At 43.5% G+C, this 17,729-nt stretch overlaps 1 protein-coding gene across 1 annotated transcript; it reads left to right on the forward strand.

The window, feature by feature from the left end:
- Nucleotides 1-2,876: 2,876 nt before the first annotated feature.
- VMA21 (vacuolar ATPase assembly factor VMA21) lies at nt 2,877-10,310 on the forward strand. Its single transcript, XM_075107061.1, has 3 exons — nt 2,877-3,028; nt 4,819-4,928; nt 7,001-10,310. Exons 1-3 carry the CDS (start codon nt 2,892-2,894, stop codon nt 7,141-7,143), a joined length of 390 nt encoding a protein of 129 aa, XP_074963162.1. The 5' UTR covers nt 2,877-2,891; the 3' UTR covers nt 7,144-10,310.
- The last annotated feature ends 7,419 nt before the right edge of the window (nt 10,311-17,729 follow it).

Raw genomic sequence — 17,729 nt, forward strand, 5'->3', positions numbered from 1 at the left:
TTTACAGGCAGGCTGCAAGGCAATTCACAGGGACCAGCACAAGGCTGCAGCACAAATGAAGCTGAGGAGGAAAAGAAAATGCTCCAAGCACTTGGAGGTGTGTGGCCAGAGTTACCAGACTAACAGGCCTTCTCACTGCCTTTGCTGGACAAACAGGAACCCCCCCTTCACCGGCAGGCAGACCTCTCTATAGAGCTCACTGCTGGGAGCCGGGACAGTGTCTGAGGGAAGGAATTGCTCTGTATGGGCCTTATTTTTTATGTTCTTCAAGCATCCCTTGGTGATTGTTGTTGAGGACAACATCTTAGAGTAGTAGATCTTTGGTCTCAGCTAAATTGGCAGCTTCCTGTGCTTGCAGCACAGTTTCTGCTTAAGGGCAAATTTTATATTTGCTCTATAATCCAAAAGGTAAGACAGGTCTGTGGTCTGCCTGAAATTTCAGAATACTCAATGTATAAAACCTGAAGCAAACTGACAAGACTTTGTATGCTCCCGATCTTTTAAAATAACTGACACAAAAATGCAAATAAAGTGCTTTTTTTTTCACCCAGTTGCAAAATTTTTCTAATAGTTTTGTATTTCCCTTATGTGCTCATGAAAGAAAGGCAGTTAAACATGCTGGAGATCACTTAGCAAAATTGCTATTAGTCTAGTAGATGAAAGCATCAGTGTGATGAGATATGAAGTAATTTTATATTAAAAATTAATTACTTGGGCTGTTAAGCCTTGAGCGATTTGCTACTTTCTAATGATTGATATGCATCTTTATGGTAAGTTTATATGGTGTGAGACTTATTCCACTTTTATGGTTCCTTGGTTTGTTGTTTTGTTATTAAACTGTCCTATGTCATTGCTTTTCCTACTGGGGAAACAAACAGGAAAGTCAAACCAGAAGTGAAAAGAACACCATGTATCTAGCGATTAAACGTTCGCCACACCTACATTTGTCTTTTTCAGTCATCTGACTTATATCTTAACTATGCACTGATTTTTTTTTCCAAATTATTTTTTGTTACCTAAGTAATCCATAAATAAAACCCGCTCACATATTTGGGTTGGATTTTGTGAGTGGCTAGCTAGAGTTTAATTAGATGTTTTTAAGAACTACTTTGAAGTTTAAGCTCATGTTACACAGCAAACCCTCCTTCCATCCCCATCCAACCAGGTATGGGCTACAAGGCACCCGCCTTGGTCCACACCAGCCCCCTTCTGCCCCCCTCATGCAAATTGTCTCTCTTTGTGGCTCAGGCAGCAGTGGAATCAAATGAGAGGAGGGCTGTCATGTTTTAAAAGAGTGTAAGATCAGTTGGTTTATAGTGAAAGTGTGACCACAAGAGCCAGTCCTTCCTCCATTAGCACTGAACAGCCTGAACTGTGCTGCATCTTAACAGACAGGAGAGAGCCGCCAGCTGAGCTACATTAATTGCTGGAAATAAAGTGCTTCTAACAAAAATCACCTTCTTTCTCACATATACTGGAGAAAACATAATAAAAGGCCCCACTATTCTCAATCAGAGGAGAGAAAATCAGTGCTGCAGACAGTATTGCTCCTTCCCTCCCACATTTACACACTGTATGTGCTGGGGCAATGTTGTGTCCATTGCCTCTTGCCCAGATGACAGAAATTCACTGTGAGTAAGCTCTGAGAGGCAAGCTCACAGCAAGGATTACCAAGAAGAAAGTGCTTCTTTCCTGATCTTACTGCTTGCAAGGAAAACAACCATTCTAATATTTCTTCTCTTCCAGGGTCATAGGTAGCAGGATGCCATGCTGGCCCATGACAGAAAGAAGAGGCCACTGTGCCAAGCGCTATGTGGCACTGCAACAGGGAGCAGGGCAGAATGCTGGACTGCAGAAACGCTGGGTGTCTGCACGCTGCGGGAAAACACAAGGAAAGAGTCATGTGTGGAGTTAGTGACTCACACAATTAAGATTTGGCATGGCTGAGTGGTAAAATAGCAGCATGGTTTTACCATAAAAGGGGCAAATATGTTGTTGCTGTAGCATATGGGATTCAATTAAATGGCAACGTTCAATTAAATGGCTTCCAGAGCTATTGCTTGGAAGCTTGCAATGCTTTGCGTTCCTGCTAGAGCTGTTCATTGAGTATAAACAATTAATTCCCCTGCAAATGAGGCTGACTGCATAGCACAGAGATTGTAACACTATGGTCTTCTGTTGAAAAGCTGGGTTCAAGTCCCTGGTGAGTATTTAAGCAGAGTAGAGTAGCTTCAACAGGAACGTGAATTAATAGCTTAAACAGAGCGTCATCCTGGAAATGCTTAGTGCTCAGCCAGGCAACAGGAGAGTGAAATCTGCCTGAGTACTTGGTCTCTCCTTTGCAGCACCTATTAGTTATGCTGGGGACTGGTTTGCTCAGATTTTGAACAGAAATTTCATCTTTGACTGGAGAAGGAATTTTGATTAACTTTAGTACCAGGAGAGCAGGAAACCTGTAAGAGAATCAACCTCCCTCCTAACGGGACAATATAGAGGAACTTCGCGGTTTCCCTTTACAGAAGGTCTTCCCTTGCCTTTTTTCATTTACAGTGTTTTGTACTGGTAAGTTTATAAAAACATCTCAATAACGGCTTTTTTCTTGGCACCAAGACCACTGGCATTTGCTGGAAAGCCTTGACCTTCACCCAATAGACTGAGCGTTGGTGCGCTCGGCTGTGGTTTTGCCACGCACAGACACTTTCCGTCTCTGCCGTTTCAAGCCGCGGCGAGCCTGAGAGCTTTCCTTGTGCAGGGGGACAGTTCAGCACCCCCCAAGCACAAGGGAAAGGACGGCTGCGGCCAGGCCCTGGGCTGCGGGACGCCCGCCACGCGCTGCTAGGCCGCGGCGGCCCCGCGGTTGCTATGGAGACGGCGGCGCCGCCGCCCTGCGCATGCGCCTCGCTCGCCGGCGGACTTCCGGCAGACCGGAAGCTTCAGTAACGCGGGGCGCTGAGGGGACGGTGGCGGTGGCAATGGAGCGCTACGACGAGGCGGTGTTGAAGGCGGTTCCCGTGTCTGACATCAGGCCGTAAGTCCCGGGGAGGGGGAGGGCCTGGCGACGGTGCAGGGCGGGAGGGACAGGCGCCTCTGCGGGGTGGCAGGGTCTGGGGAAGGGGTGTCTGCCTGCTAGGCCGCGGCGGGCGGGGGTCGCTCCCGGTACCGCCAGCCCGGGGTGGCGGCGGCGGGGGGCGGGCTAGGCCCCGGCGGGTAGCCGGGGAAGAGTGTCCTTCCCGCGCCGTTGGCGAGGCGGAGGCAGCGGCAGCGTAACCTGCTGGGCCCTGCTGCGCAACCCTGGGCAACCCCGGGCAACCCCGAAACCCGAGCGGGGAGGCTGGCCTGCAGTTAGGAGCCCCCTGTTAGGGCTGAGGCTATACACGAATATTTGCTTTTGCTGCGTAGGGAAGTGATGAAAGTATGTCAGTATAAGCAAAGTATTTGTCAGCGGTGGAGTTTTTAACTGTGTTAGTAAGCTGGAGGTCATCTTATTCTTCTACGGGTGGGTGTTAAATAGAGAATAGTTTCTAATTTCCATAGGAAAACTTTGAATAGGGTTATGCTTTCCACCCTGCAGATCTTGAGACAAACTCTAGTGAAAGAAAAGATTCCAGATGTCTTTTTTTTTTTTAACCGATTTAACGTGTTACCCGAATGTATGGCATGTGATCAACAAAAAGTCCTGTTGGCTTTAGTGCAAAAGCTGTGTGTGGCTGCATGTCAGTGTCTTTTGATGGCTGGCAGGAGATGAGATTTTTTTTTTTTCCAAAGAAATGTCAAGGATAAAATGTGATTTCAAGCAATATATTACAGCACAAATATGTCTTCATAAAACTCTTTGAAACTCTTTATACAAAAATTGCTGTGGAGGTGCCTAGGGGTTTTAAGAATTATGCATCCCTGACTGGAATTGGTTTTTATGCATATTTGCGTTACAAAGCCTTAAGGACGCATGCCATTTAATCTGATAGTCTCTGGAAATCAGAAGGGCATTGCTGGGCTTACTTGTTTACTTCAGCATAAAATAACATAGTCAGCCAAGCAGAGAGAGTGAAGAGTGGTGGAAGCGCACACAAAAACAAGCTGTATGTGGTGTTTTGTACATACAAAACCTGTTCTAGCAGACCAAGTTCAGGGAGACCTTGCCAAGTACATAATCCTTCATTGTGATTCTCTTGCTCAAGGTCTTCTAGGTTTAGGCCTGTGAAGGGAAAAAAAAGTTACTAATGTTCTGGTGCATTGGCTCCGTGTTCTGATTGTTGCTACAGTTATTCCAACTCTCTCAGTGGAAGCTGAGAAATTTTTTTAAATAGAGGAACGATACCTATCAAAAAGGAACTTCACTTCCAATGGTGATCTGTTAGTCATTCTGCGTACTTCCCTCTGTATCCGGGCCTGTAGGATTTGTCATTTTCCTAGACTTGTAGTTATTTTTTTAAGAAAAGAGGGAACTTGGCAAGTTTTCATGCAGAATGCTGTCATATGACAAGTGCATGTGTATCTAATATTAGATATTTAATAATTATGTAATAATACACTTTCAACCGTATTAATGTAAAACCCCTGTGTTGTTAATGCTTGCAGAGCAATAACATGGAAAAATCTAAAGACCGCTTTTAATCTTGTTTGTGAGATTTGACTGGCAGAATTATTACAGAGTTTTGAATACTGTGATTTTTTCAAATGCATACTCCAAGTCTTTATCACTTCCAAATGATACATGTACCCAAATCTTGAAAAGCTTCTGTGTGGGACAAGCTCTTGTCCTGTTTCAGGCATATATATTGTGACTCTTCTGTGTGTAACTTTTCTTATTTATTTCAGAAATGAGGGTTCATTAACATCAACTTTAAGAACACTTCTATTCTTCACAGCTCTAATGATTACATTACCTGTGGGGCTATATTTTTCATCAAAGGCTTATATATTTGAAGGTAATTTTGTTTCTGCCACTTAGTGTTACTATTACAAAAAGGAGGAAAAGCACAGTCTGCTAACAGCATCTTTGTTCTCCTTCCTGTGTTGAATATTTGTTTCTTTATGCAGACTAAAGGCCTTGTAATGCCTAATTAGAACAGAAAATTATACAAATGGTGATGCATCCTTCCCTGCATTGTGGTCTGTAGTCTAATATTTGCTGTTTGTTATACAATGATTTACATAACATACACATGCATTGTTCCCCTCACCTAAAGGGTATCTAACACCACCCTGCAGCAGGCTTTTATCAGAATCATCAGGGATAGGTTTCCTATAGGTGTTGCAAACTAATTGTATGTTCAAGACAGAATAATGTTTACTGCGTTTGGTTTTTGCTTCTTGAAACATACCTGCAGTCGTAAGTGGAAACCAGTGAAGTCATATACTCAGTTCCAGATACTGAATATGGTTGTTTGTAGAGCTTTCTTTTAATTAAAAAAAAAAAATTTAGCTGGTTGTTTGGAGCAATCCTATCAAACTGCTAACAACCAGCCACATCTAGCCTTGATTCTGCAAGGCTTTAATAACTTCCTAATACTGCAGGAGAAAAGTATCTCCTTCAAAAGCAGGGAGGAGGGAGGGAGAAAACAGCTGCTTTTAAGAGTAGTTTGTGAATGTATAACTGATTGTTCCAAGATGATTCTCCTTTGGTGCGCACTGCTGTATGGATGTCGTGGTTCAGCCCCAGTCAGCAGCTAAACACCACACAGCCACTCGCTCACTCCCCCCACCCCTGTGGGATGGGGGAGAGGATCAGAAGAGCAAAAGCAAAAAAAACCAAAAAACTTGTGGGTTGAGATAAGAACAGTTTAATAATTAGAATAAAATAATGATGATAATATTGATTATGAGGATAATAACAATAATGATAATATAATAAAAAGGAAAAGGGAAAAAGGGAAAAAAACCAGAAACACGATACAACTGCTCACAACCCGTCGACTGATGCTGCCGGTCCCTGAGCCGCGATTGCTGCTTCCCTCCCCCAGCCAGCTCCTCCCAGTTAACATACTGGGCATGACGTTACATGATATGGAATATCCCTTTGGCCAGTTTGAATCCGCTCTCTTAGCTGTGCCCCTTCCCCTCCTGGCTTCTTGTGCACCTGACAGAGCATGGGAAGCTAGAAGAGTCCTTGACTAGTATAAACACTACCCAGCAACAACTACAACATTGGTGTGTTATCAAAATTGTTTTCATACTAAGTCCAAAGCACAGCACTGTGCCAGCTGCAGTGAAGAAAATTAACTCTATCCGAGCTGAAACCACGACAATGGAGTTCTGAAGGCTGAAGCTTTTTTATTTTATTTTTTTTTAACTTGAGGTCTAGCAAGCTGAGCCTTAACTTTGCTGTGTCAGTTAATAGCAAGATCTGTCAGCACTGATAGGATTGGGTTTGTGTTTGGAGGGTCGTATTTTTGGTGTATTGTGATATGTGCTTTAGTGTTTGGTTGGGGTTTTTTGCCTTTTTTTAGTGAATGAAGGGAAATGATATTTTGGTATTTGGTCTTCTGATATTTGAAGGCTTATTTCACATGAGGTGTACTCATGTATCTTAACTGGTGAGGAATTACTAGTTTACGGTCTAAATATAGAAGGTAGAAGCCCTCTAAATTTAATTGTTGTTCTATTGTTTTATCCTGTTATAGTGGCAAATAAATTACATACTTATCAAACCCCCCCCATTTTCCTGCCCCACAAAGACCATTACACTTATGAGAAGAGGATGTTGAGGTTTATTTGGTGCTGGAAGATAGTAACTGAAAAAGTGAATGTTATAGAACACTCAGCTGTTGACTTCAAAACCCGGGTATTTTATCTTAAGTATTGAGTAACCGCGGTGTTGCTTTATTCCAGAAATAGTTTCATGGTCTGTAATTATCATGGTGAATTCTTTCCTATTAATCTTTCTGAGCTCAGTCTTTGGATACAGGAGTAAATATAACTTTGGTCTTTAGGAAGAATTGTGATTTCCCGTTTCAGTGTTCCTAATAACTAATATTCTTTACTTTCTTTATTTTCTCAGGTACCTTAGGAATGTCCGACAGAGACAGCTATTTTTATGCTGCCATAGTTGCTGTAGTTACTGTTCATGTGGTACTTGCTCTCTTTGTATATGTAGCGTGGAACGAAGGTTCTCGACAGTGGCGGGAAGGCAAACAGGACTAGAACGAAGATGATTCTCATCTGATACCTACAGACTGTAAACCAAGTTTCTGTGAGCTGAAGGAAAAGCATTCTTCAAAATGTATGATACACATGTACAAAGATGAGGCTAATGCCTCAGCTCTGGTTAGAATAAGACTTGTGCTCATCTTGAATGTGTACCAGTGTTTTCTCTAATGCTGACGGAAGTTGTTCTTTAGCCAGCCTCTATTAGGTTGAGCTGAGGGGATCTTCACCTGGAATTAGAGTTAAATAATTACATATTTTTGAAAAAAAACTGTAGCTATTTTTGCCATTCCTAGTATTTTTCTGGCTTGCTCTGAAAATAATATTGGCATGAAGCAAGCATTATATTTTCGAGTAATTAACTTGCTAGTTAAAAAAGTTAACGTTACACATTGTCCAACTACAGTGGCAAAGATGGGATTTGACATCACTGTGGATAGTTTACCAATTTGTGGGTGTTGTGGTTTAACCCCAGCTGGCAGCTAAGCCCCACCCAGCTGCTCACTCGCTCCCTCAGTGGGGTTGGGGAGGAAACCAGAAGGCTAAAAGTGAGAAAACTCGTGGGTTGAGATGAAGACAGTTCAATTGGGAAAGCAAAAGCTGCATGCGCCAGCAAAGCAAACCAAGGAATTCACTCACTGCTTCCCATGGGCAGGCAGGTGCTCAGCCATCCCCAGGAAAGCAGGGCTCCATCACGCATAATCGTGACTTGGAAAGACAAAACACCATCATTCTTGAACATCCTACCCTTCTGTCTTCTTCCCCCAGCTTGATATGCTGAGCATGACACTGTATGGTATGGGACATCCCTGGGGTCAGTTGGGGTCAGCTGTCCTGGCCGTGTCCCCTCCCATCTCCTTGTGCCCTCCCAGCCCCTCGCTGTTGGGGTGGGGTGAGAGGCAGAAAAGGCCTTGGCTCTGTGCAAGCCCTGCTCAGCAGGAATGAAAACATCCCTGTGTTATCAACACTGTTTGCAGCACAAATGCAAAACGCAGCCCCATAATAGCTACTGCGAAGAAAATTAATTCTGTCCCAGCCAAAACCAGCGCAGTGGGACAGATATAAATAATGTATTTCTGAGTTTAGAAGTAATTGCAAAAATAGAATTGGTTAGTAACTCAGGTGGTGTTTTTCTAATGTGAAATAAAGGGGGTTTTGTTTTCAAATGTAACTTTTCATTATAGTGTAAAATTCATACTTTAATTTCCTTTTAGGGGGATTGTATTACTGCATTGCTGATCTTCCCACTGTTCTGCAGTTAATCTTGATGATGCAAAGGGAATGGCGTAGCACATTTTTACATTTATGTATCTCCTTGATAATTGCTAAAGGATGTAGTTGGATTTCCTGCAGTAAAGTAACATCAGCAGCAGCAGCTATGAGCCGCTTTAATGGCTAGTAGAGGAACAAGCAAGAGAAAACAAGCTGTAGCCATCTGCAGATGTTGTCTTTTATGAAGCAGCACACAAGAGTGATCACATGGAGAATTTGCAGCTTTTCGTAAATATTACCTTGTTCACTGTGAAATGATATATGTTGATTGTTTTCTTTTTTCCTTGGTTGTGGCCAGAAACTTTCTGTAGTCAAACCATAGTGAGTGTTTTGTATTACAGGATATCCTGAATTTCATTTCCCTGTTGTGCTGTTGCTAGCAAGCTTTTTAGCCTATAGATAAAAAGTTGTTCCTAAGGTTCCAACAATGTGTAGAACTTCCCTAATGCTCATGATTGCTGTTAAGATGTTGTGCTTGAGGTAGTTCTGTTAATCTGAGTTTCCCAGTTTGTTGTATTAGTTGAGCATTTTTGGGAAGTGTTTTGCTTAGTGGTTTTGATGCTACATTTGTCCGTGGTACAACTCATCCATAAATGAGACAAAAACCTGTTACCCATGCCCAGTGGCCTGAGGAATGTGTTCCCAGGTCTCATTCTTCTCATCTCTACCCAGGTGTGTGCAAGCATGTGCACCGTGTCACTCTAATGCAAATCAGTTTTTACATTTTGTTTTTTGAAACACTAACATTTCTCATCCAGAAGTCCCTTGTCAGGTTTCTGCCAGTAAAGTGGAGAACAGTCTCACAGTACTTGAAATACAAATTTACTTTGTATGTTGGCATATTGGCTTCCTATTCTCCAGTATATTAATTGAACCTTATAGAACAAATACTGCCTTTTAATAAAGAACTAACCTGCAATACAAGATCCATTAAACAAGCAGTTGCGCTGAACAGGTTTTGAATAATCTCTTTAATATTGCTCATGTATAGCGCAGCTTACAACAAATAGATCAGCTATAGCACTGTTCAGTAGGTTTTTGGTTTTTTAAACTCCATTTCTGGTGGAGAATAAATGGGAACTTAGCTGTCAGGCGTTACTAGCTGGGTCTTGTGCTATATCTATTTTATGTTTCATGTACCAGAATCCCTAGATGCTATTTATTGAACATATACAATTCTACATGTTCTTTTTCCGGATTAAGTATAAGAGGCCTGTGCACCTAGGTAAAGACCTGTGATTAATGTCTTTGGCAGGATAGATGATGTGTCGTGATTCCAAGCCCCTTATCTTCTCTACTTACGATCATTAATTTACTAGGAATAACAGGGGAAAAATTGCGTATTATAATTGTTTAGTTATGAAAATCTGAAAAGTTTGACCTGTGCTGTAAGTATAGGCACTGTGATGTCTCAGCAGCTGGCGATAACGAGCTGAGCATTAACCCATCCACTGGAAGATCTTCTTTGAAGGTAATACTTTGATCCACAGTGTTCTTCCTGAGAGCAGACGCAACGCAGGAGTGTCTGCATTTAACAGCCATGGACGGGGTTTTACGTTGCCTCTGCTTCGGAGTTGGGAAAACTGCTCAGGTAAATGGTGCAGTGAAAACAGTCAAGCGGTGGAATTACAGCATGGCTAGGGAGCTCAAAGAACAGAAACTGCAGCCATGTACGTGGGCTGGATACCCTGCTGGGACTCCTGTTGTGCCTTACTAGTGCTAAGATTTATTATCTTTCAAGAGCTTTATTGTGGTCTCTTTAGGTAGGGTATTTCCTTTCATGTATCTGATGTTCCTGTTAATGTCAAAACTAATTTGCGTGTAAATTCTTTAATTGTTTAATGCCCATTGTAATTGTTTCAGAGTTTAAATAATACCGTGGTTTGTGTGGCTTTGTTTGGCAAGGTTTTGGTAGCAGGGGAGACTACTGGGGTGGCTTCTGAGAGAGGATGCCAGAAGCTTCCCCTATGTCCAGTAAAGCCAGTGCCAGATGGCTCTAAGACAGACCTGCCGCTGGCCAAGGCTGAGCCCATCAGTGACGGTGCCAGCATTGCTGGGATAACATATTTAAGAAGGGGAAAAATGTGGTGGAACAGCAGCCAAGAGAGAGGAGTGAGAATATGCGAGAGGAAGAACTCTGCAGATACGAAGGTCAGTGAAGGAGGGAGAGGAGCAGAGATTCCCCTGCAGCCCATGGTGAAGACCAGGGTGAGGCAGGCTGTACCCTGCAGCCCATGGAGGTTAGTGGTGGAGCAGTCTGTTCCTGAAGGGACCCCGTGGAAGGGACCCACAGCTGGAGCAGTTCCTGAAGAACTGCAGCCTGTGGGAAGGGCTCATGTTGGAGTAGTTCATGGAGGACTGTCTCCCGTGGGAGGGCCCCCACACTGGAGCAGGGGAAGAGCGTGAGGAGTCCTTCCCCTGAGGAGGAGGGAGCAGCAGAGACAATGTGTGATGACCACAACCCCCATTCCCCGTCCTCCTGCACTGCTTGGGTGGGAGGAGGCAGAGAAATCGGGAGTGAAGTTGGGCCTGGGAAGAAGTGGGGGGGTGGGGGGGGAAGGTGTTTTTAAGATCTGGTTTTATTGTCTCATTACCTGACTCTGCTTGATTGGCAATAAGTTAAACTGATTTCCCCAAGTCAGGTCTGGTTTGCCTGTGACAGTAACTGCTGGGTGTTCTCCCTGTCCTTATCTCGACCCAGGAGCCTTTTGTGATATTTTCTCTCCCCTGTCCTGCTGAGGCTTTGAGCACATGGCATCCAGCCAGTGTCAACCCACCACATGTACAAATATGGAAACTGATAAACATCGTGGAGACATCAATATTCTTGTTGCTTTAGTTTTTATTTTCTATGAAAAGGTGATGTAAAATTTTTAATGTAGTCCTTCAAAGTGGTACTGTAAGTTTGTTCATTTTATTACTAGGAATGGATTTGAGAACTGTTTAAAAAGACAAAATTGAGAAAACTTGGGTCTGCATAAGCTATGCAAAACTTCAAAATTGCCTCTCACTGGTTCATCATGTGTTTGCACAGGCTCACAGTTAGGCAGTTAAGCTAAGGCAAACAAATGTATCTAGCAGTGAGCAGATACCTTGAGACCGAGATCATAGCAGAAACTTTCTGGAATGTTTTCCAAGCCTATAAATAGTAAAGGCAGTAGCGGGACTTGAGAGGTGGGATTTCAGTGACTTCTCAAAATGAGTTTAGCTTTCTCCTTCTGTGCTTATCTCTGGGTTTTTTAAATGCCTGCAGAGCGTTGTGGTTGGTACCCACTTACTAAAGTATCAGCTTTGGTTTGCCATTAGGGATGCCTGACTTAGTTAATCTATTAACTGCTAGCACCCAGTAGGAAGTCTCCAGAGAAAATGGTGATGTTGGTGACCGTGTTGTTAACGGGAATTTTTTGTCATACCCTAACATTGATTAATGTAAATGAACTTTTAACAGTCTTTCCAGCATCTTTGAAACAAAATTAAATACTGCCTACCTGGTTTTTGCTGTGTAAAAGAGGGCCTAGTAATAACTCTCAATATATTAAAAAAAAAAACAAACCACAAACCACAAAAAAGCAGACAAACCACCCCCCCAAATCCCCAACCTCCTGTATAATTTCCATAGTGGTGGTTATTGGACACTGCCAAACTGATATGAAGTTAAAGAGTGTGTCCAGGTCTGGGCTCTCCAGTTCAAGAAGGACTGGGAACTGCTTGAGCAAGTCCAGCGGAGAGCTACTGAGATGATCAGGGGACTGGGGCATCTCCCTTATGAGGAAAGGCTGAGAGACCCTGGTTTGTTCAGCCTGGAGAAGGCTGAGGGGGATCTCATCAATGCTTATAAATATCTAGAGGATGGGTGTCAGGACGATGGGGCCAGACTCTTTTCAGTGGTGCCCAACGACAAGCCAAGGCTCAATGGGCACAAACTGGAACAGAGGAAGTCCCACCTGAACATGAGAAAAAACCCCTTCCCTGTGCGGGTGCCAGAGCAGGGGCACAGGCTGCCCAGAGAGGCTGTGGGGTCCCTTCCCTGGGGACATTCAGCCCCCGCCTGGACGCGGTCCTGTGCCCCTGCTCTGGGTGTGCCTGCTCAAGCAGGGGGTTGGACAGGATGGTCTCCAGAGGTCCCTTCCAGCCCCTGCCGTTCTGTGATGTACCTTTGCCATGCTGCTACTGCAGCACGACAAACTAGAGGGCAGGCTTTTCTACCTGATTCCCGTGATGGGAGAGGGGAAGTTGTGGCGCTGGCTAAAAATTATATTCTCACTTAGCACATTGGAGAACAGTAAAATGTTTGATGTTAGTGCAGTTGTGATGGTTTTGTAGACTGCTGCCCAGTTAATTGTAGTTAAATAAACAGTGTGTAAGGTTCTGACAGCCCACGCTGCTGGACAGGGTGTGCTCAAACCCTCCGGACAGGTATTGTTGGTGATAGTTCAGATGAGTAAGAGATGGGAAAGGAGAGGGCCCTGAAAATAGCAAACTAAGCCACGCATGTATTATTACAAAATAACATAATGTGGGTATGACTGAAATGTTGGTCAGGTGCAGCCCATGGGAGAAGGGGAAAAAGGGGTCCTGTGAATCACAGGAGTGACCTGGGGGTACGGGGAGAACTGGAATGCGGTGGCACAGCCTGGTGTAGGGTGGCTGAGGCACCATACGTTTTTGTTCAGAAATGTTTATTCCACTGTTCTCCAGGGGATTATGCAGAGCCATTGATCTGAAATATTAAATGTAAATCATACAAACTAGTGAGCCAATTCCATTTTTAACTTCCAATTAAAGTTGTTCATAGGTTGATAGCTTTGTAGTGTGTGATACGGGGCACATTTATTCAGCTTTGTCTTATACAAACTAGCATTGTTACTGGCTCCGAGTCGTCTCTTAGGGCAGGGTCAAGCCCTTGGACTGTAAGTATTTCTTTAAAAATACCAAAGAGCAACTGCCACTCTCACGTTTCATTAGCTTTAATCTACTCTTAGTTTAAGGGAGACACACAGCTGCTTGTTTCAAGTTCACAGGGAACAGTGCTGGCTGTTTCCCTGCAAGGGGAGGCTCTCTTGTGCTTGCATGGGGTTTGCAACAAGGAAATGCTGTGTAGTTTGGGGCCCCTGCAGTCATCCTCTTATCTGAAGACATGCTAATGTCGGAGTTTCTGAGGTGGTGGGATACAGCTTGAGTCTCTTTGTTAGGAGGACTGAGTCAGTGTTGTGTAACAATGCTGAGGTATAGCTTAAGACAAGAAATGGACATAAACTCCTGGGACTTGAGTGCTGTTTGAACCTAAAATAGTAAAAAAGTTTGGGGAAGTGAACGAGAATTTCTGTGGAAAGCAGCTTTTTTAGGTGCTGGTCTTCCAGTTTGCGTTCTGAAACTAAGAGGCAAAGCCAGTGGTGGTCCTGTTTCTGAAGGCAGGGATACTGACTGGGAGGTTTTGTGGTGAAGGGTGACCGGGGAGAAGAGCTTGGAAAGTTTAGTAGTTAACTTGGTGACTCCAGCTGAATGCCTGGGACTGAGTTTTCTTGGTGCTGGTTTGCTGTCACAGTTCATAACCTTCTTTGGCCTACTGTCTTCAGATGGCGCGTTCTTGCTGAGATGATTCCCTGTGGGTGCCCAGTGTTTCTAGGAGCGATGGGGTGCTTACTTGCAATTGTGCCTTTACAATAGTGTAAACTACTCATAGGCCCAGAAAAAAGCTGTTGATGCTTGTAGTTGGCACGTGACACAGCGTGGTTTAATCATTTTAGTGTAAATGGCCCAGGGGCATAGGCACAGGGGGCGTATTATTAATTAAAACTGTTTTTAATTGAAGGATGATTTATGAGTGAGAGTAACAACAGCCAAAGAACAAAGTCTGCCGTGGGCATCAGCCCATGCTGCAGACACCACTGAGGAGCCGTTTAATACCTTTGCAGTTTTGCATCCTCAAGATGTTGAAGATGTTTCTCTTAACTCGCTTGACTCATTAATACGGCTCTGCTGATGTTGGAGATCCACTGGGAGTACCGAAGTTTAGCTCCACAGCTGGAATGCGTCATAAAGCTCATTTCAAGGGAAGGAGTCTTTGACGTGTAGGTGGTTGTGTGTCTGACAGAGAAGACAGAAGAACCCAAGAAGACAGAAGAACCAACTTTGCTCCCTTACCTCAGCTGGAGCCCTTTCCTAGAACAATTCCTATAGAATTAGCAAGCGTTGGATCATTCTTAATTTGAAGCATTATGATAGAGCGCTTTCCTTTAGAAGCTTGTGTTATGTCTTCAATATAGCATTTTATTTTCCTCCGGGTGTAAATTATTCCCTCACCAAAAAATCCAAACCACAGGTGACTCCGATGATTTGGGTGTTTGAACTGTTCTGATGGCTGTTTGTGCATTAGATGCAGCCAGCTGTGTTTAAATGTGGAGTGGCTGTAGCTCATCGTCTGCACCCAGACTTGCTAGGTGGATATCAAATTCTGGGTGCCATGTGTTTAATGTGAGGGCCCTCTGTTTGCCTTGATGCTTAGTGGCTTCAACAGGGCTATTAGAAACAATCCTGAATAGCAGTTGATTCACAGATCCCAGTTTTCCTAAGTGAAAACTGGATCTTTGCTTGGTTTTTATATTTGAAATAAAAGTATAATGGCACCTCTCTCCATGGTAATGACTGTTCTGTTACATTAAGCCAGTTCCTTTATTTCTAGCTAGCATTTATTTCTAACTCATTACACTTTTGCAAGCAGCAGCAAGTTCCTCACTCTTTATAGCGCTTCTCCCTCTTTACCTCTCCTATCTATTTGTCAAGTGCTTTCAATGCGAGCAAATATTTTCTATAGCATGACTTCTGTTGCGATAGTTAAGATTACATCAAGCTTTTTAGGAAGAGATGAGGCTTTTATACTACTTGCTGGGGGTTGTGCTTTCGTGCCCATGAATTTTTGGAACTCTTAGTGGGATCAGCTCTGATATTTGAGGCATGAAAATAATAATGCTGGGGGAAGATGTTTCCAATTTTATAAATAATTCTTAATCAGACAGCTATTTGTTATGGACCTTGGGAGGAGTAGTTGACAGCCCAAAAATAATAGCATGTTTTATAGTGTTATATGCTTATTAGATTCAAAACGGTCCAACTCTGCATTCAAATGTAGTTTTATTTTAGCATATTATAAAACTTAAGAACCTTTAATTATGCTGAGTAGCATTGTCAGTGTGATCCAGGCTGCTTTCACTTTTCCAGCTCTGAAATAAAACTACATTGAGCCTTTTGGTAAGGAAATCTTAGAGAGCACCTGGGAATGTGTGACACATCTCTGCAAGAATCCCGCCCATGCCAAAAAGCCATGTTTGCATTATATGAAGCTTATGCAAGGGAGTAATTTGGAAGCAGAGCTGAATGGCTTGTGAACTTCCTACCTCAGGTCAGTTGTGCTCTAGCTGCATGGTCCAAATTGCAATTTGGTGGGATGATAAACTTTTGTGTGCTTTTTATGGACTTAGTTCAAAGAGTGAACAGGTAATTCTGTACAGCACCAGAGCTAATTTGCTACAGTTTTATTCTGTTAAAGATGGAGCAATGCAATAACATGGCTCATTGCATAAGCACAAATTTGGTTGATCACATCTGTGTGTGGATGTAATATATGAACTGATTGACTAGTAAAGCAGAGTCATTTATTTTGTCTTATCTCCTTGAATTCTGCCAAGGCAGTTTCCTTTCTGTTCAGACTCAGCAGTTTGCTCAGCCCCAAAGATGACTGTACAGATTGATGGATCAGTAAGATGAATTGCTGTGTTTGTGGAAGCCAATGTGCTCCAGACTCCTGTGATGAACAGGGGAGGCTTTGCACTGTTAGGGAATTCCCCTTGCCTGTGATCCTGGCTTTGCAGAATTAACAAGGGCTGGTCCCAAATCTGATACCATTATGAAATGCAGAAAATGAGGTATTGGAGGTAATCTGTGCCAGGAGTACTGTGATACGGATGGATAAGAAGAGTTATCCATCAGTTACAGGACGTCAACTGATTCTTCTTTTTCTCACAAGCGAGCGTTCCTAGGACTGGGAAATCAGTACAGAGCCATCATGTACTCTAACAGTCTTTGAAAACCACAATCTGTTCTTAATATTTCCCCAGGGAAAATTCTACTTAAACTAGGCTTTTGAGACTCACTACAAATTTAAGCTACTTATTCTTTAGCCGGAAAAAGAGCTTTTGGATAAAAGTCTGGTGTTGGTGTTGATGGATTTTCCTCCCCAGAATACCCTGCATATTCCTTTTGTGCAAAAAAGGTAAACACTGCAGAATGGTATGTGTGGCAGCATCCACGGGTTTCTTGTGTTGCAATGGAGTATTTAACCTTCCTAGAGATTGTACTACTGAGTGTCCAGATACCACCCTCCGTAGTGCTCTCCTTTTCGTGTACTGTCTGCTCTTCGTTGCGGCAATACCCAAAGAACAAGATAGGATCCTGCTGCACTGGGTCTTCGTGAACGCATGGTGAGAGTTGATCACTATCCTGAAGTCACCATACTAACTAGACAGGCCGGCCTAAAGGGGTTTTGGGAAGCAAACCTTTTGAGGTGGAAGTAGAGAGGTGTTCAGTGCAGTTAGTACATGGTAAGTCCCGGGGTTGTTGGGCCTGGCCTCTGACCTATGCCCCATAGAAGAAAAAATAACACATCTTTACTGTGTGTAGATACGCTCAGAGAGGTAAAGGGATTTGCTTGGTGTGCCATGGCAGATCACAGGCTTACAAGTGGAGGGCGGGTGGGGGAAGGGACTAGAACCTGAACCTCTTGACCCGCTGCTCTGTCAGCAATGTCTGCCATTTACCACCACCCATCCACAGTGATTCATTAGGGATTGTTTCTGGCAAGATCTTGAATCAGTGGATACCTGGAATGTTACCTAATTTTGCCTAGCTTGACATTCTCTTCAAAGTCTGTGCAGCTCACACAGTAGCGCATGCTTTCCTTCTTTGTCACTTCTGAGTATTCCATGAAATCCCTGTTTCAGCAGATCTTTGCCATTGTTCAGCCGGCTTTAGGCTTCTCTGGGCTTCTTTCAAGCATACCTTTTCTCTGTCTGATCCTTTCCTTCCACCTCCTTCTAAAATCTTAAATAAAAAAGGCTAGTTGAAATTTGCGCGCCACTGGAGGATGGTGCTGCACTTGAACGGTGTGGTTCCATTATCCATTCAATAGTGTTAGCGCTGTGCTTTCACCCTGCTTCACGCTAGGAGAGCACATCCCTTCATTTGCCCACAAGATTGAGCTGGGGGCGAGTTCAGTGGTCAGGGTGCAGTATATGCATAGGGTGCAGAATATGCAT

This window comes from Phalacrocorax aristotelis, chromosome 11 (assembly GCF_949628215.1).
Source record: "Phalacrocorax aristotelis chromosome 11, bGulAri2.1, whole genome shotgun sequence".
In the NCBI taxonomy this organism is placed as follows: Eukaryota; Metazoa; Chordata; class Aves; order Suliformes; family Phalacrocoracidae; genus Phalacrocorax; species Phalacrocorax aristotelis.

Bases quoted from the DNA above. Each gene is read 5' to 3' on its own strand.
- VMA21 (XM_075107061.1), top strand. From the start codon at position 2,892: ATGCGCCTCGCTCGCCGGCGGACTTCCGGCAGACCGGAAGCTTCAGTA. The intron at 3,029-4,818 runs GTAAGTCCCGGG...TATTTATTTCAG, and splicing joins CCCGTGTCTGACATCAGGCC to AAATGAGGGTTCATTAACAT. The intron at 4,929-7,000 runs GTAATTTTGTTT...TTATTTTCTCAG, and splicing joins AAAGGCTTATATATTTGAAG to GTACCTTAGGAATGTCCGAC.